Below are 25,878 nucleotides of genomic sequence, written 5' to 3'. Positions count from 1 at the left end.
GGCCACCTGCTTTCATTTAACATACGTTTACATGTCAAATGTGATGACAGTATGGCACCACGGGGCCTGAGACTTTGAGAGTGCGCGTGAGTCCACAGCGGACGCACGCGGCCCGAATGGCATTAAGTTCTGTGAGTCAACGTTGGTCTCACGTGGCACTCAAAGTGTTAAGGCCACGGCTGCTTCCTTCCCATTCATAGGCCTTTCCCGCCCCATCGTCGCCATAAGACCTATCTGTGTCGGTGTGACATAAAGCAACTAGCAACCGAGCTTGATAGCTGCAGTCGCTTAAGTGCGGCCAGTATCCAGTATTAGGGAGATAGTGGGCTTGAACCCCATTGTTGGCAGCCCTGAAGATAGTTTTCCGTGGTTTCCCATTTTCACACCAGGCAAATGCTGGGGCTGTACCTTAATTAAGGCCACGGCCGCTCCCTTCCCAGTCCTAGCCCTTTCCTGTCCCATCATCGCCATAAGACCTATCTGTGTCAGTGCAACGTAAAGCCAACAGAAAAAAAAAGGGGCAAAAAAAAAAAAAAAAAAAAAAAAAAAAAAAAAAAAAAAAAAACAAAAAAAAAAAAAAAAAACTGAGATGTATATACTTCATTGTCATTTCTTAAAGATTGAAAGTAAATATTAATTTTTGAATGTTATATGTAACATTTACCTGTAATTATTATGCTGATATCAGTGGTCAAGTGGTTAGCATAATTATAGGCTTCTTGTTCCTAAATTGGAGGTTTAATCATATACAAGATCACTTGATTATCTCACGACCACCTTTCTCTCTCTAGCCTGGGTAAGTGTCTCGGCTGGTAATGTGCTGGCTTTTGTAATGCAAAATTGCAAGTGAAATTGTAGTTTATTATAAGTTGTGGGTGGTCAAATATGACAACTTTATGTCAGTAGCTTTAACAGCATACAAGAGAACTTCAGATTAAAATCTTGAACGTGGCATTTATGAAAACTATTATCAACTAATTATACATAAGATATACAGTATATCTTGTTTTTATACCATATTGTAATAATTAAAAAATTAATACTTACCATCTGTTATTTGGCTAGTAATATAGCCATGCAGAATATTGAAACATACCATAGCTGAGCCATCTGTGAGCAAAGCCTCTCCTTCGAGCAAAATGCTCACATGTTCTGACTGACCTGTGAAATATCCATCAGATATTATATTAAAGACTTTCAATATTTTCACTTGGTCACAACACATATCTTGTAAGAATTTAACTATAAAGTCAGTAATAGAAAGGAACAATAGATAAAGTTACATACTTAAGATTTTCAGATGTATTAGAATGTTTTCTCAGATGATATTTTTTCTTTACTTGTACATACTATTTGGCATAAAAATGGCATCATCCACATTTCTCTGTAAATACATAACCCTAAAACAAGTTCTGGTTTTTACATCATTGCCAATAACACACACATCCAAGATATTTACTTGCTCTTCTTCTAGACCTCTTTCTAATTCTGGGGGTTGGCACGTTGGCAGGATTTGGCCTAGTTTTACAGCTGGATGCCCCTTCTGATGACAACCGGACTTACTTGACTTATTTCCTTTAATTCCATGTGGAACATAGGGCCTCGACGAAATTTCTCCAGCTTGTTCTATCTGCCGCCAATGCTTTCACTTCCCTCCATGTCTTGTTAACTCCAGCAATCTCCTTATCTATGATTCTCTTCCAGGTAATCCTCGGTCTGCCTTGCCTGCAACTGCCTTGTGGATTCCAACTCAATGCCTGCTTTGTGATACTCTCTTGTGGTCTTCTCAGGGTGTGCCCAATCCATCTCCATTTTCTTCTCATTATCTGTTCCTGTATGGGACTTTGACTTGTGGCCTCCCAAAGGTCTTTGTTTGAGATAGTTTTTGGCCACCATATTCTCATAATGTACCTCAAACACCTGTAACCTTGTGGTAATGTCTTTGGTCACTTTCCAAGTCTCACTTCCATACAGTAACACAGATTTAACATTTGAGTTGAATATCCTTAGCTTCGTTTTTATACGAATGTGAGGGGATCTCCATATTGGTCGTAACTGTGCAAAAGCTCCTTTGGCTTTATTTATACGACTCACCACATCTCTAAAAGCACCTCCATCCTGGCTTACCGTGCTTCCTAAGTAGCAAAATTCCTCTACCCTTTCTATATCCATTCCATCTAGAGTCAAGTTGCAATTGTTACAATGGTTTATGCGCATTTCTTTAGTCTTTTTATTATTAATCTTTAAGCCTACTTCTTTAGCTTCTATTTTTAAGTCATTCAGTTTGATTTCCATGTCCCAAAAACATTCTGCAAGAAGACAGAGATCATCCGCATAATCCAGTTCTTCCAATCGGTTATTTAATCCCCACTGAATGCCACGCTTTCTATTCGTTGCCTCTCTCAGCATACAATCCAGCATCATGATAAACAAGATTGGCGACAGTAGACATCCTTATCTTACTCCAGATTTTACAGCAAAAGGTTCAGACAGCTTCCCTTTATGTTCTACTTGACAAGTATATCCATCATACATTGCCTGTGTAAGACGGACTATCTTTTGTGGAATTCCAAACTTTTCCATAGCCTTCCACATTTTCCTCCGGTTGATAGAGTCAAAGGCCTTTTCAAAATCAATGAAAGGTATATACAGAGATATCTGATACTCAGCAAATTGTTCAATGATTAGCCTTAGTGTGTTAATCTGATCCACAGTAGACAGACCTTCTCTGAAACCTGCCTGTTCTTGACGTAGTCTCCTGTCAACGGCTATGCTTATTCTGTTCAGTATGACTCTTGACATCACTTTTCCCCCATATGAGAGCCATGTTATTCCCCTCCAGTTATTGCAATCTGAGAGGTCACCCTTCTTCAGTATCTTGATGAGGACACCCTTCTTCCACTCCTCAGGGAGGTGTTCTTCGTTCCATATTAGTGTTAGAAATGGCTCCATGATTTCCGCTGTTAAATCTGGATCTACCTTTAGGGCTTCTGGGATAATGTTATCTACACTGGGTGCTTTGCCACTCTTCATTTGTTTCACTGCTTGTGCAATCTCTTGTCGTGCTGGTGGTTCTACCGAGATGTCTGGATCCTCCAAAATGGTTTCAACTTCTTCAGTTCTCGGTTCCTCACCAAGATTATTGAGTACTTCCATGAAGTGATGTCTCCATCTTTCCAATTGTTGTGTCTCAGATGTCAAGGCTACTCCGTTTGCATCTCTGACTGGTTTCTGCCCTGAAAAGTTCCTCCTTGAAAGCTTTCTCGTAATGGCATGTACTTCTTTGCTGTTGCCGACTCTTGCTGCTTCTTCTGTTGTGTTGCCAGTTGGTCTGTAAACACTTGTTTATCTCTCCTCACTTTCTTCTTAACCTCCTTGTTGGCCTCCCTGTATTTTTCCATTGCTACTGCTTTCTGGTTTATTGTTCTACTGGAGTTGACAAGGATGACAACCGGAGGTGCAGGGATATGTGTTTCTGTGGTAGGTGGTAGTGTGATGTGTTGTGTGTAGACGAAGAGCTGTCAACCCTAGGCTACAGAGTTGAAATTCCTTGCTGGGTTGGGAATCAAACCTTGGGTCCTCTGAAATGAAGGCCAACACATTGACCATTCAGCTAAGACATTTACATCATCTGGGCCCTATTTCATAAAAGTTACAATTTTACAGGTGACAGGAAAATGTCAAGACAATTGACATACTGACAATTTCTTGTTTCATAAAAGTTTACAAAATGACAATTTTACAAATGTCTGTTTCAGAAAACTTTTAGACTGACAGATAAAAATCTGGCAAATTTGTCAAATTGCAGGCTACATGTAGTGTTATGAAACAGATATATGTCATTACTTTTTAACATATTTACAAATTTGTAGAATTGTTATTGCAGAAGTGATAGGTAATCTTTCATATTTAACCTGTAATGTGCATGTAACATGATATTTTTTTTCTTGAATGTTTTGTGATTGCGTCTTATAAATCTCATTCCATATTGATGGCTATCACTTTACAAATAAAAATGTCTTATATTATCCTCATTTTCAATACAAAAAATATGTATATTATATGGGATAATATAGATGGGTTTTTTTTTAATTGAAAAGGAGGATAATATAAGATTTATCTATTTGTAAAACGTTTTGTGATTTAAATTATCTTGGGATAACAAACTTCAGTAACATAACAGCAGTAGTGAGAGTAGTGAAGAAATTGAAATGAGACTACGCTGGATTTTTAGGCAAAGGATTAACCTAACCTTCAATTTCAGTGACTATGCATCACATCTATGATCGATATCACTCTTCACAGCAATCTAAAGCGTAATACAGTAAACTTGCTAGGTCTGACATAAAATTGTCGCGTCTGACATACAACTGTCATGTTTATGAAACAAGTTCTTTAATTTTGACAAATTACTATATTTTGCCTGTCAAGTAACATTTATGAAATAGAAAACTGTGATGATATACAGTATTTACAAATTTGTCAGATCAAAATTGTAGCACCTATCACTATCAAAGGGAAGAGAAAGGTCCGCCTATTCAATACCATTATATTAATATAGTATCTTATATAATTGGTAGTAGTTTCGACCTTGCTACATTAGGTCATCTTCAGCTATGATCAAATTGGAAACATATGTATATATATAACCACCAATAAAAAATTACAAATTGGTATGTCTTAAGTAAAAATCTAAGTCTAAAACAGTGATGTAATGTCGGACTACACATTTAAAATAGAAACTAAAATGACACCTTAAAACTGTTGTGACTGGTGTTAGACTATGTCAATGTCCTTATAATAACCAAGTATTCTGGATTTGATCTTGGAGCTGATATTCATTGTCTGTACAGTGGACCCGTTTGATCTACAAATTGTGCCTTGTTGAATAGTATATATGAGTAACAGTTTATATATAGCTTGAAGGGGACATTCACAACTTGAATAAGTGACCTTTCCATTAGATGTAATAATATATTGTTTAATTTGGTGTGAAGTGAATGTCCCCATGTTCTTCATAATTTATGTGCACTCGGCTTGGACACCAACACCAATGTCCCCTTCAAGCTATGTACAAACTGTTACTTATATAACCTGTGACAATAAAGTTTGGTGAATAATGTCAGAACGGTCGATCCGGCAACACTGGCGACACACATCGCTGCACCTGCATAGCAGCAGGTTTTGACCACCTGCTCCCAACGTTAATCACTTGAATATCGTGCGTGTGCCGTGTAAGACCTGTTTGACACAGTGCGTGTTTAGTGCGTTGGTTCTGAACTGTGAACAGGAATATGAACGACCAAAAGATCAATGTACAGTTTTGTGTTAAGCTTGGCAAGATACCAAAAGAAATGCATGCGATGCTCGTGTGTGTTTATGAAGATCAAGCACTGTCCTTGAAGTGTGTGTACGAGTGGTTCGTCCATTTTCGAGGTGGCCGGGAAAGTGTTTCTGACAAACCCCATAGCAGAAAACCGGCGACTGCCATCAGTGACTAAAACATTGAGAAGGTGAGGGCATTAATCACGAATGATCGGCAATTAACTGTGCGCATGATAGCGGAAGAACTGCAGCTTAATCATGAATCCATGTGACAAATCGTTACCCAGAAATTAGGAAAGAGGAAAACGTGTTCTTGTCTTGTGCCACATCAGACTATTACCAATACTTCCTGTACAAAGCTGAAAAGTCTGTAACTCATAAACGATTGTCAGTAGGTCATATCTTCATAGGCATCCTTTGTGTTGTTTTGGGGTGTACTGGACAGTCATCTGTGAAAATACTAGAAAGGCTTCAGGAAGAGGTGATCCTGTCCTGAACAACTCCTTAACCTCAAAACAGTACTAGCCTACTCCAGACAAATCTTTGAGTCGGACAAGGTGATGGACTTTCTCCATTAATCTTGAACTGCTTCCTTGAAAACATTGCAAGAGAATGGCACAAGGAACTGTTCACATTGAGTGACCAGGGTGGGGTCTACACGGGTCACAAGAGGGAAGGGGTTTATCTGGTCTTTGTGGATGACATGGCACTCATCGATGGATCTCTGGAAACAGTGGCATCCAGGTCAATTGTTTCACAAGGCCGGTGGTCAAAGCAGGACTCTAAGTGTCAGTGGAGAAAATCAAGAACTTTACCAACATCAAAAAGGCTAACAGAGAGATGTCGTTAGAACACTGTAAATTCAAGCAAGTGGAGAAATGTAAGTAAATTGATGATTGGATTGAACCCAACTTGTCAGAAAAAAACAGCCTTCTCCATGAGAGTTAACAAGCTAGAACTGGCCTATCTCCTAACTCAAAATACCTACAACAAGCGATGCCTGTCATGCAATCTGCAGCTGAAACAGTACACTACAGTCATCCACTCAGAAGCCCTGTATGCCATGGATTTTCTGATGCTAAATAGAAAAGGCTTGATTGAAAACCTGGAAGTCAAAGAGAGAGAAGAATTCTCGGAAAGATCCTAAGCCCAGTACTGAAAGACGGGGAATACCAGAGATGTCACAGTTCAGAGCTCTGCTCCCAGATAGAGAGGCTCCCTGACTGTGCTAGGAAAATGAGGGTAAATTTCTACGGTCATGTGGCAAGGTCACTTCCCAACAGACTGATCAACCAACTGCCTGTTCACTTTTTGGTAAAATGGGAAAGTCTGTACCATCTGACTGACAGAGACTGAGAAGGACATATTCTGGGACAGATTCTGAAGAAAGTCCATGGTTTTCAGGACAAACCTGTGATGAAGAGAGATACCTCCTGGTCTGAAGAAAGAAAGGAGAAGGTCCGACAATACTGGAAAATGATCTAAGCTCAATTGTTGAACAAGCATGGTCGCAAGTAGGCCTATTCAAAAGAAGAAGAATCTGTTTATTATTGTCCGCATGCAACTAGAATGGGATTGACGTTTAAGAGAGTGAGTTGTTCGGTGTTTTCACGTGGTATTACTCAACGAAGGCCTCTTCGTGGCAAAGTCAATACCACACATTAAAAATGTATTATAAAGAATTCAAATAGTTATTCAAGGTAAAATATAAAAATAAACATATTTAAGATAAAATAACATAATGAAGATTACCATTTGAGGCAAGAAAAAATATTTATCAACATCAATAAATATAAAATCTATATGGCAGTTGTCCGTTTACAATAATCATACTTGTCTTTTCCTATTTTAACTACAGTGTCTTGCTTACTCTAACCGCAGCTCCAGTTCTATCTAATACTTTATGTACAGAAATGAGAGGACCATTATTACCTTTCTCCCATTCAAAGTCCTCTCGTACATAGCAAATAATGTCCCTAGTTTGTCCCTTTATAGGAATGCCTTTGATAAAATATTTTCACTCTTCACTTTCCACCATTGGATTAAAATTAGAAGATGTTAGGCTTGTAATACAATATCTATTAATTCACCATACAGCTATAACTAGGCTATTATTATACCCTCGCACACATCTTTAGAGAAACTGTTTATGAATAACAGTACAATTATACACACGGACACACAAATACAAACACAAAGTATCCTTCACTCTTAAGAAACTGGTAATACAGTGAACATTGCTGAGGAAAGCTCTCTCTTTTGCCGTACGTGTTACAAAAACAGCAACATTGTTTTAAGCTTTTCCTCCCTTCTCTTCACCAGCCTGCAATCTTTTGTAACTGGTCAAATTCTGGGCTGTCAAGACAACCTGCTAAGGCTTTTCTTCCCACTCTGTCCCCATTCCAGCTGGAGAACACGTGTTGAAGCAGCTGGCAATCCCATTCTAGTTCTGCTTGGACAATAGTACTATGGGGAAACAACATGTATTACTGATTGAAACTTTGTAATATACCTAGCATGATACTTGAGATTAAGGATTAAAAATCCTTGATTGACTTCAGACTTGTATATACCCTGATTCTGAGAGACTTTTCTATGTTTCTTATTAGCAAATGAGCTAGTCATATCCTCAAAAGATACCTTCATTAAGATGTCACTTTCTAAGTTCATAATAGCTTGATAGTTGAGCAGCATCTGCATTTTTTTCCTCAGTGTATGATAGTCCTGACGTGCTATTAAGGTGAGAACACAAAATGCACGAACTGAAAAATGTGTTTATTGAAAATTATTACTAATAGTTAACCCTCTCATGGAAGAATTATTTTTCTTTTGCATTTGGTGACAAAAATTTCAAGCTTCAAAGTTTAACTTGTGTTCAGTGTCTTAAATTTACCAACAATTCTTAACAGGAGTTAATACTTGTGATTACCATGCTAAACTTTTAACTTTGAAGGACCGATCATTACTGCCTTACTGTCCATGGATTATTATTATTATTATTATTATTATTATTATTATTATTATTATTATATGAGTTAGGCCCTCTAAGGAGCATGTAGAACCATTAGTTAGCATTCTTCTTCTTGTTTCTCTTATCCTCCCAAAACTTCTTCATCTTCGCACTGTGAGTCTGTCATCTTTCTTGAGTCCATGCCTCCTGGAGTTTCAAGTTTCTTGTACATTGTCTGGCTTCAAAGCTGTGCAAGTTAATTTTGTGTCTAAATGTAGCCCGTGTAGTTGTCAGTGGGTCAACGCCGACTTCTGCGAGATCTTTTTGGGTGTCAGCAAGCCACCGTACTTTATTTTGTCGGGTTCCGCTGATAATGAGGAAGATTTTCTTGGTCAGTCGCAAGTCGTCCATTCGTGCTAGATGTCCGTAGAATTGCATACGTCTTTTCTGGGTGATTGAAGTGAATCTTTCGGTCAGCGAGTAGAGTTCTTCCGAGCTTTTTCACATCCATATTCCATCTTGGAACTTTGGTCCAAATATTTTCCTAAGTATTTGCCGTTCCATTTTCTCGATGCCATTGATATTGATGGTCAGTGTTGATGTTTCAATCGCGTAGAGTGCTTCAGGAAGAACTACTCTATGGTAGTGACGCAGCTTGGCTTGGATGGAAAGGGATTTCTTATTGTAGATATTCCAGGTGACTGTGTAGGCTTTACGTAATTTTTCGGCACGGGTTTTGTTGGCTATCCTGTCATTACCAGTGCTTCCGATAATTTCACCTAAGTACTTGAAATGTTTAACTCGTGTGATATTGCCATATTTGGTCCCAAGTGATTCCACACTGTTGTTCTTGGAGTCCATGTATTGTGTTTTCTCATATGATATTTGGAGGCCAGTCTTAATAGCAATCTCACGCAGATTCTCAAGAGCGGTTCTGGCTTCCTCAGGAGTGCGGGTGATTATTGCTAGGTCATCAGCAAAGGCAAGACACTTAATATTGATTCACTTATCTCTCGTTCCCATATTTATCCCGTGTACTTCTTTCTCCCATGTTCTAACGATCTTATCTAGTACAAGATTGAACAGCAGTGGAGATAATCCATCACCCTGCCTCATGCCTGTTCTTATCTCAAATGATTCGGAGATTTCGCCCATGAATTTCACTTTAGAAGTTGTGTTAGTTAAAGTCTGTTGGATTAACTTCGTTGTTTTGTTGTCAACACCATATTCATGAAGTACATCTAATAGGGTGGCACGGTCAATCGAGCCGTAAGCTTTTTTAAAGTCAACAAAAGACCACTGTTCGAATTGATTGGCGATATTGGAGAATCATCTTGAGGTTCCAGATCTGTTCTGCACACGATTGGTGAGGTCTGAAGCCCACCTGGTATTCTCCAATCTTCCATTCTATCTGTTGTTCTAATCTGGTACGGAGAGCACGAGAGAATACTTTGTAAGCAATTGAGAGGAGAGAGATACCTCGGTAATTGTTCGGATCTGTCTTGTCACCCTTTTTGTGCAGAGGATGAATCAAGGCAGCTGTCCACTCTGCAGGTATGATTTCGCTCTCCCATATATCCGCAATGATGGCTTGTAATCGGTCAATAATGACCTCACCTCCGATCCTGAGCATCTCGGCAGTTACACCATCTTCCCCTGGTGCTTTGTTGTTTTTCAGATTTAATACAATATTCTGTATCTTGTCATGTGTTGGTGAAAGTGAGTCATCGTTTGGGGTGGATATGCTGAATTGCAGTTTTTCGGCAGGAGGTTCACAGTTATGTAACGCCTCAAAGTACTGCTTTAAGATGTCACAGTTGGCTTTTGTATTCGGCTCAAGTGTTCCATCGATGCGATGAAAACAAATACTAGGGGGTTTGTAGTTAGTCAGTTCTTCTCTAAAAGTTCTATAGAAATTTCGAGTGTTGTTCCTTTTGAAATCGTAATCGATTTCCGACAATCTATTGAGGTGGTAGGTACGCTTAACTCGTCTAATAGTTTTGGCTGTTCGCTTCTGTATTTCTATGAAGTTACTTCAATTTTCTGGTGTTTGGTGACTATGCCAATTCTTCCAGGCTTGCATGCGGGATTCCAGAGCTCTATTGCAATCGGCAGTCCACCACCTGTGTTTACGTTTTCGTGGAGGTTGGCCAAGTTTCTTCGCTGAGTCTTGAATGGTTGCAAGAAGGGTGTCCCATGTTTCTGTGTTAGTCTGCATTGATTCCATGAATTCCTGTGCGTGATCTTTTAAGTATTCTGGATCAATGCATGGTATTATTATTATTATTATTATTATTGTTATTGTTGTTGTTGTTGTTATTATTATTATTATTATTATTATTATTATTATTATTATTATTATTATTATTATTATTATTATTATTATTATTATTATTATTATTATTATTATTATTATTATTATTATTATTATTATTATTATTATTATTATTATTTCTCCAAGGAAGTTAGCCCTGTTGTACCTAAAAATATGTTAGGGCTATAGTTAATAAGAGTACAATAAAATGTTATTAATGCATTACCCAGTAGAACAAAATACTGCAAAGAATATTACAAGGAGTTAAAAACATTATCTAAGGAACAGATAAAATCTGAAGTGCAACACCTTTTCACAAATATATCCGATACTGGTAGGGAAAAGTTTACATTCCAGTAACTCAGGTGACCTAACAAATTGTTCCTTTTGATAGCATGTAGTGGACAATAGAAAATTAAATGAGCTACTGTTTGTTCTGAGTGGCACTTACAAAGGTGTCCCTCAGGTGATTGTATTTTAAACCATTGAAAATAACTTCTAAATTTACCATGTCCAGTAATAAACTGTGCAAGTATAAAAGTGGGTTCGAAGAATTTTGAAATTAAACGTTGATGAACAGTTGGAAAGAACAACTCCCGCGTGACATGTCCCTTCATGCTATTTGTCCATACAGAGTTCCAACTCTCTTCCATTTCACTTCTAAATATCTTTTTTCACATGAGATACAGGACACATGGAGAAGCTGAAATCTTATCGGATCTTGCTAACATGTTCGCCCTCTCATTTCCAATAGTTCTAGCATGACATTTTATCAAACTAGAAGAGATATGCAAGTTGCTGGATAAGATTAAATTCCTAATGTTTGAGGCCAATGGGTGTAGATTATTTTTGTCTCTTATGGCAGTGATGGAGGATTGATAATCACTGGATATTTGAGCACTATAATTATTTTGTAAGCACTGCCTGTTTTATACGAGAGCTATGCTGAAAGATTTTAGCAGAGTGCGGGGAAAAAAATTATTTGCAAAACAACAACTACAACTTTTCAAAATACTCTCCATTAGCACATACACATTTTTCCATTATCTGAAACCACTTAGAAAATGGCTCAGTCCAAGCTTCTTTCAGGATGTCACTTAGTGCGCTCTCGTATGCTACAATGGCCTCTTCATATGACGAAAACCGCTGCCCACAATTTTTTTCTTTGGGAACAGAAAGAAGTCACATGGGGACAGGTCAGGTGGATAGTGGGGATGAGGTAACACTCGCACGTTTTCCTTTTCCAAAAAGTCCATTGTTCTGGCAGCCTTATACGCAGATGCACTGTCGTGATACAGCAGAAGGTAGCAAAGAGTTCTGCTTGAAAAACAGTGGTAGAAGGTGCTAACCTGTATCCCTTATTCAAAAATTCTGAATTATTAATATACCCAATGAATGAGCACCCTACAAAGACTGTTTTGAGGTCTGAGGCAGTTATCCGAGACCCATCAGGGTATGTGAAGCAGTGATGTATTGTTTGCAAGCAGTCATCGGACAAGCCAGGATGGCCTGAGACCAAATGTGTGACTTCTTTTCAACATCATAGTGAGGCGTTTGAAGGGTACCATTATAATCTCTCTTTAAATTAGTAACTTTTCCCTTAAACATAGTTGTCAAGATACATGGATACTTATTGCAAGGCGCAAGTATATTTCACGACCATAGGTCAGTAATGTCTTTGAAGTTCAGCCAGAGATACTCTTGAAGCCTCTGGTAACTGGATGCGGAGGGCCCACAGAAAATAAACTGTGGTTGGTACGCGTGGATGTCGATGAGGTGGAAAGAGTACATGTGGAATATGTGTTAGAATGACTGTGAAGTTGTGCAGATGATGGGGAAAATATAGTAAAATAATAAATAATACATAAAAATGCATTAGAACTCCAATGACCTCATATGAGGTCTTCATACCAAAGAGGATTAATATTATTAACTCTGAAAATATTTAACTTGTGAATGTTTTTCAGTTTTTTTTATTGTTGTATTTTGTAATTTTTGTGGTGATGGCCTCTAGGCTGCAGCCTAGTTAGCCTTCTCCAAAATCTGGTCCTAGTTCAAGTACTACCTTTGAATGAACATTTCTACTTTAAAAACAACATACAGTACATACAATATATGAACTAAATTTATTTACCTAATTCCCGAAGTAAAGCTACAACTTCATAGGGGTAGATTGTGCTTATGATTATTCCAAACAGGAATGCTACTTCCCACGACCACTTATAGTCAAACAGATACTTCATTATTATTCCTGTACAGGATGCTGAGATCAGAAAGCCAGGCACAGCCACAATTATGATCTAAATAAACAAATTTTGAATTCACAATTAGTTCTAATAAATGAAAGTACAGTAGTCATAATATTTATGTTTTAAAAGTATTGGGAACTCAATTAGTAGACTTTAATACACGAAGAAGTCCCAGTCAATTTCTTCTTCAAAATCAAAATGGTATTTAAAGCACATGTAAGAGCATGAATGAGCATCATCATAGGAACAATATTATAATTTGGATATAACTGTTCCAAGAATTCAATGAAGAGAGAAATCCTATATTAAGGACTCATTTTTTTGAAGTGAAGAGAGTTTGTGTTATAAATGTAAGGTTTCAATACAGTAACTGCTGTTCAACAGCATCATGTGATCCTACATCGTTAGCATGGACGTATGAAATGTGTGTGCAATGCAAGTGAAAATAGTTTATCAGCATTCTTACTTTTTTTTCCCTTTTTTAGTGTGTGTGCATGTGCGCGTGCATCAACGAGCTAGAATAATGTAGAGGAGCTGTATACCTGACATCAGTGCTCCTTGCGGTGGCAAGTTCATAAAGGACAGCCATGTTTTGAGTTGTCAAAACAAAGCGAGTTGGCGTGAGGACATATGATGAGGTGACATGAAGACTGTGCATGGCGATTAAGCATTGTGAGTTTTAAGAAGTGAAAAGTTAGACTCAGCATACGGCTGCACTAATTGGACTAAGGTGATTGATAATGTCCCCTTTTCTTCAGACTTACCATGAGTGATGATTTCTTGGCACCTATTTATTTTTGCTGTTGAAAGTTCATTTTTGTTGCCATCTTGTGTTGTGTGTGATTCACTGAAGTTTGATATTCAGGTTCTTGTTTTTTTTCCCTCTCCATAATGGTCCTCAAGACTTGTCTTGTGCTTGGGCATTGGTCTGATGTAGGCCTATTTCAGTCAAATGTACACCAAGCACGGTAAATACAGCATTTTACTGGTGTTCGTGAAATGTATGAAGTGTTTATTGTACACCAAGCGAGCTGGCTGAGCAATTAAAGACTTGCAGCTGTGAGCTTGATTTCGGGAGACAGTGGGTTCGAACCACACTGTCAGCAGCCCTGAAGATGGTTTTCCGTGGTTTCCCATTTTCACACTAGGCAAATGTTGGGGCTGTAACTTAATTAAGGTTACGGCTACTTCCTTCCTACTCCTACTGCTTTCCTATCCCATCAAAAGACCTATCTGTGTCCGTGCAACATAAAGCAACTTGTAAAAAAGTTAGTCAAATTATTGTTTAAAATCAGACTACACTTTGTAATGGACAATTTTCAAGGTTACCTTTCAGATAAAAATCTCAGTATGATATGGTAAAAGAAAAAAAAAATGTCCCCTACAGTGAATAAATATTTTTACTGAGTGAGTTGGCTGTATGATTAGGGTCGCGCGGCTGTGAGCTTTCATTCAGGAGATAGTAGGTTTGAATCCTACCATTGGCAACCCTGAAGATGGTTTTCCGTGGTTTCCCATTTTTACACCAGGCAAATGCTAGAGACTGCACCTTAGTTGAGGCCATGGCCACTAACTTCCCAATCTTAGCTCTTTCCCATCCTTCCGTCATGAAAACCTTCGATATGCTAGTGAAACATTAAACAAGAATGAATGACTGAATGAATGAATGAATGAATGAATGAATGAATGAATGAATGAATGAATAAATAAATAAATATGTACATAATTACATTAAACAATTATAATGGTACTCATGGGGATGCAATAAATTTAAAAATATGATCAGAATGAGGTTGTAATCTATTGTAGGTCCATTTCATTTTAAGGATTTCCTCCATAAATACTCATTTATGTTCCCGGTTTTTATTGTAATTTATGCCTAACCACAACAGCCAAGCAGGGTAACGCTCGTGTCCCAATTTCATGGCCTGTTCGTATGTCACTGTATGACAATTCTACTTATATCCTTTTTGAACTACCCTGCAATCAGCTGATGTTAGCTTCACTTGATGTGGATCAAGTGGCACTATTCGCACTCTGATTATTCATTCTCTAAGCTTTCAGCTAATGGTCTTAATTTTTTTTCTTTTTTTTTTTGCTATTTGCTTTATGTCACACTGACACAGATAGGTTTATGGCAACGATGAGATAGGGAAGGCCTAGGAGTGGGGAGGAAGCAGCCGTGGCCTTAATTAAGGTACAGCTGCGGCATTTGCCTGGTGTAAAAATGGGAAACCACAGAAAACCATCTTCAGGTCTTTAATTTTGCACCAGTGATTCTATAATGTGTATTTTGTCATTCGAGAGCCACGCCCCCTTGCTTATGTGACCACCAAAAACATGACGGACATTCGTTCAATGATCCCCAGCCAGGCAGCACTTCCGCCTCTCTATGTTATTCTAGCTCACTGGCATGCATACGTGCATGCATCCTTGGACTAGTCTGATGTAATTCTCCAATCCATCTTACCTGACTACCGAGCGAGTTGGCCATGCAGTTAGGGTCGCTCAGCTGTGAGCTTGCACTCAGGAGATGGTGGATTCAAATCCAACTGTCAGCAGCACTGAAGATAGTTTTCTGTAATTTCCCATTTTCATACCAGGCAAATATCTTAATTAAGGCCATGGCTGCCACCTTCTGAATCGTAGTCCTTTTCCAATTTTCCATCGCATAGGCTGTGGTAAAGTCAATAAAGGCTACAGCTGTGATCTGCCCAGTTTCATAGCCATCTTCATTGTATTCTGTTAGCTTGAGTATTTGGCCACACCACGATCTTCCCGGCTGGAAGGGTGACTGTTCATTGATGAGTGTTTGGTTGATAGAATCTTAATATTTGATTGAGGATCATTCTCTCAAGTATTTGAGGAAGGAAGGAAGGATAGACTAGGGCAGCTGAAGTCACCTATAACCAGCCTTATAGGCTATGATTGAAAACGGACTGATTCCTGAAAACTAAACTCTGTGCTTGGATATTTGTATACTGATATAATTGTGCATAAGTGGATTTCAACAGTCAGGATTTCACTGTTCTGTACTGAAGGCAGATCAGCTGACAAAATTTGAAAGTCAGGCTTGGAAAAAATTCACTTCCATTTGGTCTATCAAAATTCCTTCAGTATTGATAGATACTGCCATGAGAAAAGCCATGGTAAAAGCTGTTTTGATTGAAATCACTTAGTGTCCTAGTGATGAAAGGCTCTGCTTCTAGGATATCTCCTAATGTTACCCCAGGGTACGCCCAATCATTGAAGGTGCCATATTGTGGATCAAACTCTACAGATATTCATTCACTATTGTTTGGGAAGGCTCAGAATGAAACCACATTATTTGAAACATATCTAACCTCATATAAACTCAAGAACTTCACTGATAGTCATGGGATGAGTTAATAATTGATACAAGCTTATTTAGATGACATGAACTATGGGAATAAAGTACCTACACAAATGATCTCAATTCTTCTATCTTAAGGCATGCATTAACATAGCATTATCAGGCGTAATACATGGTGTATATACACAGAGTACTTGGCCAGGGCGAGAGCGCAGCGCTCTAAGTGGCCTGCCCCAAGCCCAGTGTTTCAAATCCTTCAGACACCACTTAGTGACTTCATGAGTTCAGGTCCAATATTGTGCTATTAATTAGGGCACACTGGTCCTGGTGCCAAATCTCATAGAAAAGAACACTGCACAGGTCTCTTGAATATGTGTCTGGTACTTTCTGCATTGAATGTGGCTAGGTTTGAGCCAATGTTACCAAGGACAATTCTAACCAGACATCCTTGGTCATGATCATTATGCAACCATGGTCAGCAACTGTACTGGATTGTAGTGTCTTCAATGATCCATTCTGAAAACAAATGTTGTACCCTAGAATGAAGAATATTGAACGTCTCCTTAACTTTAGATGTTAAATGTCCCCACTATCATGCCGGCTTCAAGCTCAGATAATAATGAAAAATGTTGTGTATGAAGTGCTACAAACTTCTATTACTGGTACAAGGTGAAGGCAAGTTTGAGACTACTGATCTCGAAAAGTAGTCCCAAGACTGCATTTGTTACTATGTTAATGGGCTGATGAGTAAGATATCCTTCACCTCTAATTGGAACAACATTGCTATATTGAAGTCTACTAAAAGTTCTCAGAAATTTGATACGAAACTTAACCTGCATAATTTATTACATTTTTCAGCATACGTAGACAAGTCAGAAATTAGATATCCCTCTTTCTCCAAAATAAAGACATACATCTTGGTGATATATGTGCCAGTTAATAATTAGTCTCACTAACAAGAAAATTTTACAGATACGGTACATAAGTTAACTTTAGTTATTTGATTTGATAACTGGAAAAGGTCCAAAGGAAATTAGCACAATTTGTTCTGGGTGATTTCTGATAAAAGAGTAGTTTAATCTACAATCTACAAAAAAAAAAAAAAAAAAAAAAGTAGTGTTTCAAAAATGTTGCAAACTATGGACTGGGGAAACTTGGGAGTAAGGAGACGAACAGCTTGACTAAGCGATATGTTCCAAGCTGTCAGTGGAGAGATGGCATGGAATGATGTTAGTAGGCAAATAAACTTGAATGGAGTTTGTAGAAGCAGGAAAGATCATAATATGAAGTTGGAATAGGAATTCAAAAGGACAAATTGAGGCAAATGGTCAGCAACTGGTCTGGATTGTAGTGTCCTCAATGATGCATTCTGAAAACAAGTGTTACACCCTAAAATGAAGGTGGTAGGACACAATTTGTATAGCAGGTGCAGAACACTATTGATGAGAACTCCAGAACATGTCTGAGGGCACAATATGCACTGTAGTGCATGAGGACATTCAATGTACAGTAGAGTGTCAATTATCCAAATACTGATCAACCAAAACATCAGCTAACCAAAAGTGTTGCAGTCGTCAAGTTCAAATTTGTACACCTTGTAGAAGTTCTGCTAGTTTTTGTGCCACTCACAATGGCGACTAAATGTAACTGTGTTGTTCTAGCTGTTTCTGATAAAGTTAAAATAATAGAGTTAAATAATGGTGCTAATGGATCAAGTTTAACTCAGGAATCTGTCTGTCTGTTAGGTCATCAGCCCAGAGGCTAGTTGGATCCTCAAATAGCACCACCAAAGGCTATGCAGTTATAGGAAAACCACAAAAACCAATGGCAGAGCCTAAATGAGGCATACTAGGCAAGATGAGGAGTGAGGTAGTTTACCATTGCTTTCCTCACTGGACCAGAAGGTGCTACTGCAGCAGGAATATGAGTTGAAAATGCAATAATATCAGCCATGAAAAAGAACTGATGCCATTACAAAATTTGAGAGATTTTTTTTTTGACAATAAAAAGATGGAAGCTTGCCATTTAATAAGGAAGTCTTTCACTGCCTTGAGACAGCTACGATGCTCTATTGCAAATCATATATAATGATAATGAGGAAAGGGCAGTTCATAGCAGTACACACACAAGAACAATGGCTGTTTCATGTAAAGCAATTACTGAACAAGTTGAAACATTCAGAAGAACATGACCTGTTCTGGTTTCTTTGTAATGAATTTTCCTTTTACCGTGATCAAAGATGAACAGGAGAAATGACAGGTGGGTATGTGCATATCCTTCTGATGTTTCCCATGTTATGCACACCAAGTTTCCCATAACTGTGATGTTTTTAAGGGTGGTGAGCAGCAAAGAACATGTCATGCACTCCACTTCCTTTTGCCGAGACTTGAGGTGAAATCCTGGATAGACAATATATTCAATGGAAGGCCGCACGTGTTTCATCAGAATCCTGAAGCTTAGCAAAAAGCTGTGATAACACAAGATTGAATGAAGGCCAGTCTGCACAACCACATCACGCCAATCGTTGGGCCACCTAACCCTCCAGACCTAAATAGTCTAGAGTATTACATGTGAAGTGGGTTGTCAAACGGGAGATTAATAAATAATTGCACAATATGACGGATTCTCTAAGAGACACTGTTACTTCAGTGACCAACATCATTAACAACTAAGAGACTTGTGCACGTCAGTGCTTTCCGTCCATCATTGAAGATATTGCTGCAGCTAAAGGGGGGTTGCAATGGATAAACCTGTATTTCAATCATTACTGCGTCTATGTACGAAGTTTTGTTTTGTTCAGACATACAGGATCTCTCTTATAAACCCAGATTGTCCAGCGATGTTTCTACCCTCTAAGACCTAAGCGGCTGTATGGGAGGCACGCACATAGTGCTTGACCTTGCAAGGAACATGTATCTGTTCGATCTAGCATCAATAGCCATTCTGAATCACAGCTGTTAACATGGTACAAGTTTAAGTACAAGTCAGCTCAACGGGTATACAATGCATTTGTTCAGAAAGTTCCTGGTGAAGTGCCACCTTCGTGAGCACAGATTCACGTAATTATTAATAAATTTGAAACTACTGGCTCAGTGTTCAATAGTAAACATGTGCATGCACAAACAGTTTTAACAGAGGAAAAGCTAGATGACATTGGTGCAAATCTTGAATAGTCACCGAATAAATCACTCACAAAATTAGCACAAGTAGGGATTTAGATTTCTTCTGCACACAGAGCTACAAAGCTGTTACACATCATATTGTACAGGTTTACACAGGCCCATTGTTATCTAGCCACAAGAGTGAAATATTGTGAGTGGTATCTTGCATCACTGAATGATCATTTATTCGACCTACAGCTTGTGTTCTTTTCGCATGAGTCCTGGTTTCATCTTGATGGTCATGTGAATTTTATAACACTCGCTATTGGTACGCAGAAAATCCTGATGGTGTTTATGAAGTCCTTCGTTATGAAGGATGACACTTCCATCATCTTTTATAATGTAAGATTTCATATAAGATTGTATACACGCTGAAAGCAGGGCGGCTGCACGCGATGTAAGTTGGACTGAGGCAGCTGCTGTAGCACAGAGTATAAACACCATGCGCTCAGTTTGGGTTTATAAGAGAGACCCTGTAGTTGTATTTTATACAGTATCTAATGTGACCTCAAATACCTCATACAGTCTGTATATATCTCTGAATATTCAGTAATTATTCAGAAAACAATGGAAATAGTGCCAAAAATATTAGTTTTCTTCATTTTGTTGATTTTCTTCCTATTCTTCTTTGCTGACTTGTCTACATAGTAGTGTAATTCAAGCTGATATTGTAATTTTGCATTTGTATATCTCAAGGAATTCTAAATTACTAACTAGTATTTTAAATTCAAAAAATCTTCAGAAATATTCCACAATTGTACATCTATCTGATAATAAACATGTAATCAAAATAACTACATACCTGTGGAAAACTTCTCAAAAATGTGTGAGCATCCATTGAGAAGGCTGTCTTGAAAATCAGTGCAGGGAGAAATGCTGTTAAGATATGTTTTGGTTTAGTATTGCTGAACACAGTATATTCCTCAAAAATTGTATACTCATGCGAGAGCCAGCCGACACATCCACCAAAGATAAATACTATAGCCGTGTATGGGATGTGAAGGTTTAGTGACCGCATTATGGAGCGAAAAATGGCACCAATGCCAAAAGTAAGAAATATGAAGAGAATTACATGAGGAGATTCCACTGAAATCAAATAAATTACATTTAGAAGTATTTTCAGATATCTAAAGATCTTGATAAACTTCAATATTAAATTATATATTTGAACAATTGAACATTTCAATTCAACAACTTATCAACAGAGAAAGTGTATGGAAAAGTTTTAGTCAAATGAAAAGTTAACTAGAGTGACAGTGACACATGTATCAGCCAGTCAAAAGTCTCTATTATAAAGCCAGAAAGCTAACTGACACACTCATTCACTGACTAATATTTACCCACTTCCAGATGAGCTAGAAACTTAAAACTTGGCAAACTGATAGCTATTAGTCTGTAACGTAAGGAAAAATTCCAAAAAGTTCATATTGTAAATATTTACCTCCTCCCCACAAATAAAATGGCAGACACAAACTTACAGATGCGCTAGAAAATTGAAATTTGGCAAAAAATACAGCTTTCAGTCTCTACTTGATGGAGAAATTCCAAAAAGTCCCAATGTTTAACATTTTACCTCCATAAAATATCGTAATGTAGAGGCAATTTTCATTATGGTGCACACTATTGTTTCGAGGTATTTTGTGGCTAAATAGTAAGTTGTGCCATAAAACGGATAACACATTTGGCTCTCATCATGAAGAGATCTACATCTTTTGTCCTATGACTTTTAGTCGTATCTCAATCCCTTATGCCTTATATACAGTTGCATTTTCCAATTTTATGTCAATTTTGTACATTTTCCATAATAAATTTTACTGTTTGGTGCACTTATATGACTGATAGAATCATGAATTACAGCAGGATCATTGGCACGTCCGTGGGCCATGTATATCTCGAATTGCATGATTCTAGCTGCCATGTACGTATGGAAAAATGAAATGAATATGTGGAACTGTACTCAAATTTCAGCTTAATCTAGACAGATAGATAGATAGATTTATTTATATCTGTACTGTAGGTACACCTGCTCCATGCATTTAAATTAAGTGGCTTTTAGAAGGCATCTGCAACTTGTACTTTAAACTAGGTGGTAGAAGAAGTTTATTCCACTGAAGGTTATTCCACTGAAGCTCAACTTGTAGGATTCAAGCAAGATATAGCAGATATCTTGGATTCTGGAGGTCAAATGGACTGTATCGCGATTGACATGTCCAAAGCATTTGATAGGGTGGATCATGGGAGACTACTGGCAAAAATGAGTGCAATTGGACTAGACAAAAGAGTGACTGAATGGGTTGCTATATTTCTAGAAAATAGATCTCAGAGAGTTTGTCTGACCCTGTAATAGTTGAGAAGGGAGTTCCTCAGGGCAGTGTTATCGGACCTTTATGTTTTCTTATATATATAAATGATATGAGTAAAGGAGTGGAATCGGAGGTAAGGCTTTTTGCAGATGATGTTATTCACTATAGAGTGATAAATAAGTTACAAGATTGTGAGCAACTGCAACGTGACCTCGAAAATGTTGTGAGATGGACAGCAGGCAATGGTATGTTGATAAACGGGGCTAAAAGTCAGGTTGTGAGTTTCACAAATAGGAAAAGTCCTCTCAGTTTTAATTACTGCGTTGATGGGGTGAAAGTTCCTTTTGGGGATCATTGTAAGTATCTAGGTGTTAATATAAGGAAAGATCTTCAATGAGGTAATCACATAAATGGGATTTGTAAATAAAGGGTACTGATCTCTGCACATGGTTATGAGGGTGTTTAGGGGTTGTAGTAAGGATGTAAAGGAGAGTGCATATAAGTCTCTGGTAAGACCCCAACTAGAGTATGGTTCCAGTGTATGGGACCCTCACCAGGATTACCTGATTCAAGAACTGGAAAAAGTCCAAAGAAAAGCAGCTCGATTTGTTCTGAGTGATTTCCGACAAAAGAGTAGCGTTACAAAAATGTTGCAATGTTTGGGTTGGGAAGAATTGAGAGAAAGAAGAAGAGCTGCTCGACTAAGAGGTATGTTCCGAGCTGTCAGCGGAGAGATGGCGTGGAATGACATTAGTAGACGAATAGGTTTGAATGGCGTTTATAAAAGTAGGAAAGATCACAATATGAAGATAAAGTTGGAATTCAAGAGGACAAACTGGGGCAAATATTCATTTATAGGAAGGGGAGTTAGGGATTGGAATAACTTACCAAGGGAGATGTTCAATAAATTTCCAATTTCTTTGAAATCATTTAGGAAAAGGCTAGGAAAGCAACAGATAGGGAATCTGCCACCTGGGTGACTGCCCTAAATGCAGATCAGTATTGATTGATATTGATTGATAGCAATTAAATGTTTTTCGACAGGGGTGTCTACTAATACCAACATAGTTGGTCCATTATTGGTCTCTACTCTCAACCTAGGTACTCCCTCTGATGAGAGGATGGACAATTAAATTTCAAGAGAAATTTTATAGTCATTAGTTGGTAAAACTGAATTGTTTGTAATTTTTTTTTTTTTTTTTTTTTTTGCTAGGGGCTTTACGTCGCACCGACACAGATAGGTCTTATGGCGACGATGGGATAGGAAAGGCCTAGGAGTTGGAAGGAAGCGGCCGTGGCCTTAATTAAGGTACAGCCCCAGCATTTGCCTGGTGTGAAAATGGGAAACCACGGAAAACCATCTTCAGGGCTGCCGATAGTGGGATTCGAACCTACTATCTCCCGGATGCAAGCTCACAACCGCGCGCCTCTACGCGCACGGTGTAAATTGTTTTTGGTGTTCTAAAGTTATCAACACTTCTATCTCTTACCGCCAACTTAATATTGTGGCCAATAGGGAATTTTTTACATTTATCTAATTCACCAATGAGAAAATGTTTATATTTATTTGATTGTCCAATGGAAATTGGGGGTGTGTCAGGGCTTCAGCCCATCTCCGAGAGGTCCTCCAGCTCAAGGTAATTGCAGACTCCGTGTAATCATTTAACAGTCTCTGAAAGATAGTTCGGGGGGGGGGAAGGTTTCAAATTCTTTTGTAATATAACTTATATTTCTCAATGTTAATTCTCAAACAAGTCTAAAGAACTTAAAGTAACTTAAGGAATACAGAGTGGGAACCCTCTTGTATTCCCTTTCAATTTGATACTGAGATGACTATGATTTTGTAATCTTTAATATCTACCACTTAATTTTGTAAATTAAAACCTTCTCTCCATCTAGTCACCTCCGTAATATAGGCTTAGCCTCTGTAACTTCGGAGCATAAGCCCACATAGGGTTTTAATGATGTTCTGGTGAATTCCCAAGGAGTGCAAGTGTTCGCCTCCTAACATTTTGATTTTCAGCCAGTAACTTGAACCTTTTTTGTTTTAATTAAGGCCAGGTAGAATGGGCACTTACTGCCCCTGTTCACTATTTCACTATTTTCATTCTACTTTCCTGTTTTCCTATTTGACTGTTGAGCAAATAAGACATTGTCTGCTGTTGGTTTTTGTTAAATGTAGATTGTGCCTAAAAGAAGCCCTGGGAATTGTAAATGTTCGAGAATGGTCTTCTAGTGAGTAATTGTGTGGAGCAAGTTGCTCCTTCTACTATTGTAAATTTTGGAGCTCAGTCTCCTTGAGTATTTATTGAACAGAGCAATGTTTTCCCAGTCATGCAAAACAAATTACTCATACTACATATATGGTTACCTTCCAGCTTACAAAGATTAATATCAAAATATACAAATGAAATAATAATAATAATAATAATAATAATAATAATAATAATAATAATAATAATAATAATAATAATAATAATAATAATAATAAATCGAATACTGACAATAATATCTCTAACTTCTACATACCGTGCAAGGGTGTGATATATGTACAATCACAGGCTTTGAGTGTATTATGCGTGTTGTCGGCGTCTAAACCTTCTGACCGTCCTCGTGAGCAGGTGTGCTCAAGGACTAGCTCCGCCGGGGCCTACTGCCTCTCGTGGTAAGCCCTATTTTTCTAATTCTTTGGTATTTTCTTTAATTTCAATTCATTCTTAAGTTTCGGTCTTTGTCACCTTTAACGTAACTTTCCGTGATAATGTAAACATTTTTTTGTGCACCGGAATTTCCTGTGGATGACCATATTCACCATTCCATTCACTCTGTGAATCTTTTCTGAAAGTTTATTGCATTCATTTTAAAAATTAATTGTTGCTCTTGTTAAAATTGTTAATGGGGAGCTTCAAGCTCAGGTTGTTAAATCAAGTTCTAGACTTTACTTATAGTGTTTCTCACACTTACAAGCCAGACTTTGTACCTGATTATTTGTTATTTACTTAGCAAAGTGTAAAGTTTGAAAAAAGAAGGAGAAAAACAAAAACCGAGGAAAGAAATATATTCCAAAATTTTAAAGTTTTAAATTGCTATTTGATCTTTTCTCTATCCATCCATTCATGCCCGCACCTTCTTTCACCTCTGTCCACCATGGTATCTCCGTAACAATATCATCAACGGTTATTTGCCCTATTACAGATGATTCAATAAAACATTATATACAACAAACACATCTTTAATAAATAACACTAATTTCTTAAAATAATAACCAAATTTAAAGTAAACACCTAGAGACCTTTATATATGCATACTTAATGTCTTAAATAAATAAATAAATAAATAAATAAATAAATAAATAAATAAATAAATAAATAAATAAATAAGACGCTCAACGCATCATCGACAACGGGATGAACCTCTATGGCCGCCACCATCGAGTTGAACCATCTCGCTCGGCTTCCCAAACCTTGCCCCAACGTACCTTGCCCCAACGTACCACACCTCGTCGCCGTCCCCGGCCTGCCCCTCCTCCTCAACCACCTAGTCCACATCTCCGACCTTATCCACCCCCACCCCGTTACTTTTCGCCGGCCATCGCCGACCTCTCACCTCCTTAGCCTCCTACTCACTTCTCTTGTTAACTTCTCTTCCTTCTATCACATCCTTGCACCTCATCTTGTCCCTTGCAACCTTGGTTAAACCTTCCCTCCTTGGCTTCTCTCCTATACAAGTATTTGTAAATCTGTCCACAAAGCACTAAATTACCTACACATCCGTTATTCTCACCTCCTTAACTGCTTCATACCGCATTACCCACCTTCCTCATTTCTCACACCTCCCAGTTCTTTTCGCATCTCCCGGCCCAAGCGAGAGCGTCACTCTCTAAGGGGCCCACCCCACCCACTTCAGGGTGGGGAATGAAAACGTGATAACGTAACGTTCACCTGCATATACCCCAGTGTCAGTGGGTAGGGTCTGACACATCCCACTCTGATGAGTATAGTGTCAGACCTAAGACAAAACGCTGGCTAATAGAGCAAATGCCTGAAAAGCCTTACATCTGATATGTTTTTGACATTTTTGACATGCTCTATTGGTGAAAAATATCTAATTCCCTCCATGGGAATTTAGAATTTTTTCTTCAGAAGTGTATGGTGAGTCGTGCATGGATGTCAAAAATGTTCGTAAGTGGTGTAGAGAGTTTGCAGGCGGTCGGACTGAAATTCACGAGAACAAAGGAGTGGG

The 25,878-nt window shown here is 38.1% G+C and overlaps 1 protein-coding gene across 1 annotated transcript in view; it reads right to left on the bottom strand.

Moving 5' to 3' along the window:
• The window catches only part of LOC136866856 (sperm-specific sodium:proton exchanger), a 268,108-nt gene extending 242,800 nt beyond the window's left edge, over positions 1 to 25,308 (bottom strand). The window contains exons 1-4 of the mRNA XM_067143951.2: positions 25,263 to 25,308; positions 20,136 to 20,419; positions 12,724 to 12,889; positions 1,048 to 1,161 (exon numbers count right to left, since the gene is read on the bottom strand). Coding sequence (XP_067000052.2) covers positions 1,048 to 1,161; positions 12,724 to 12,889; positions 20,136 to 20,419; positions 25,263 to 25,308 — 610 coding nt within the window. The remainder of the gene's footprint in view (positions 1 to 1,047; positions 1,162 to 12,723; positions 12,890 to 20,135; positions 20,420 to 25,262) is intronic.
• Positions 25,309 to 25,878: the final 570 nt, after the last annotated feature.

Source organism: Anabrus simplex, chromosome 3, assembly GCF_040414725.1.
Source record: "Anabrus simplex isolate iqAnaSimp1 chromosome 3, ASM4041472v1, whole genome shotgun sequence".
Taxonomy (NCBI): Eukaryota; Metazoa; Arthropoda; class Insecta; order Orthoptera; family Tettigoniidae; genus Anabrus; species Anabrus simplex.
The sequence above is the reverse complement of the archived record's forward strand: the minus strand, read 5'-3'. Positions and strand labels throughout refer to the sequence as shown.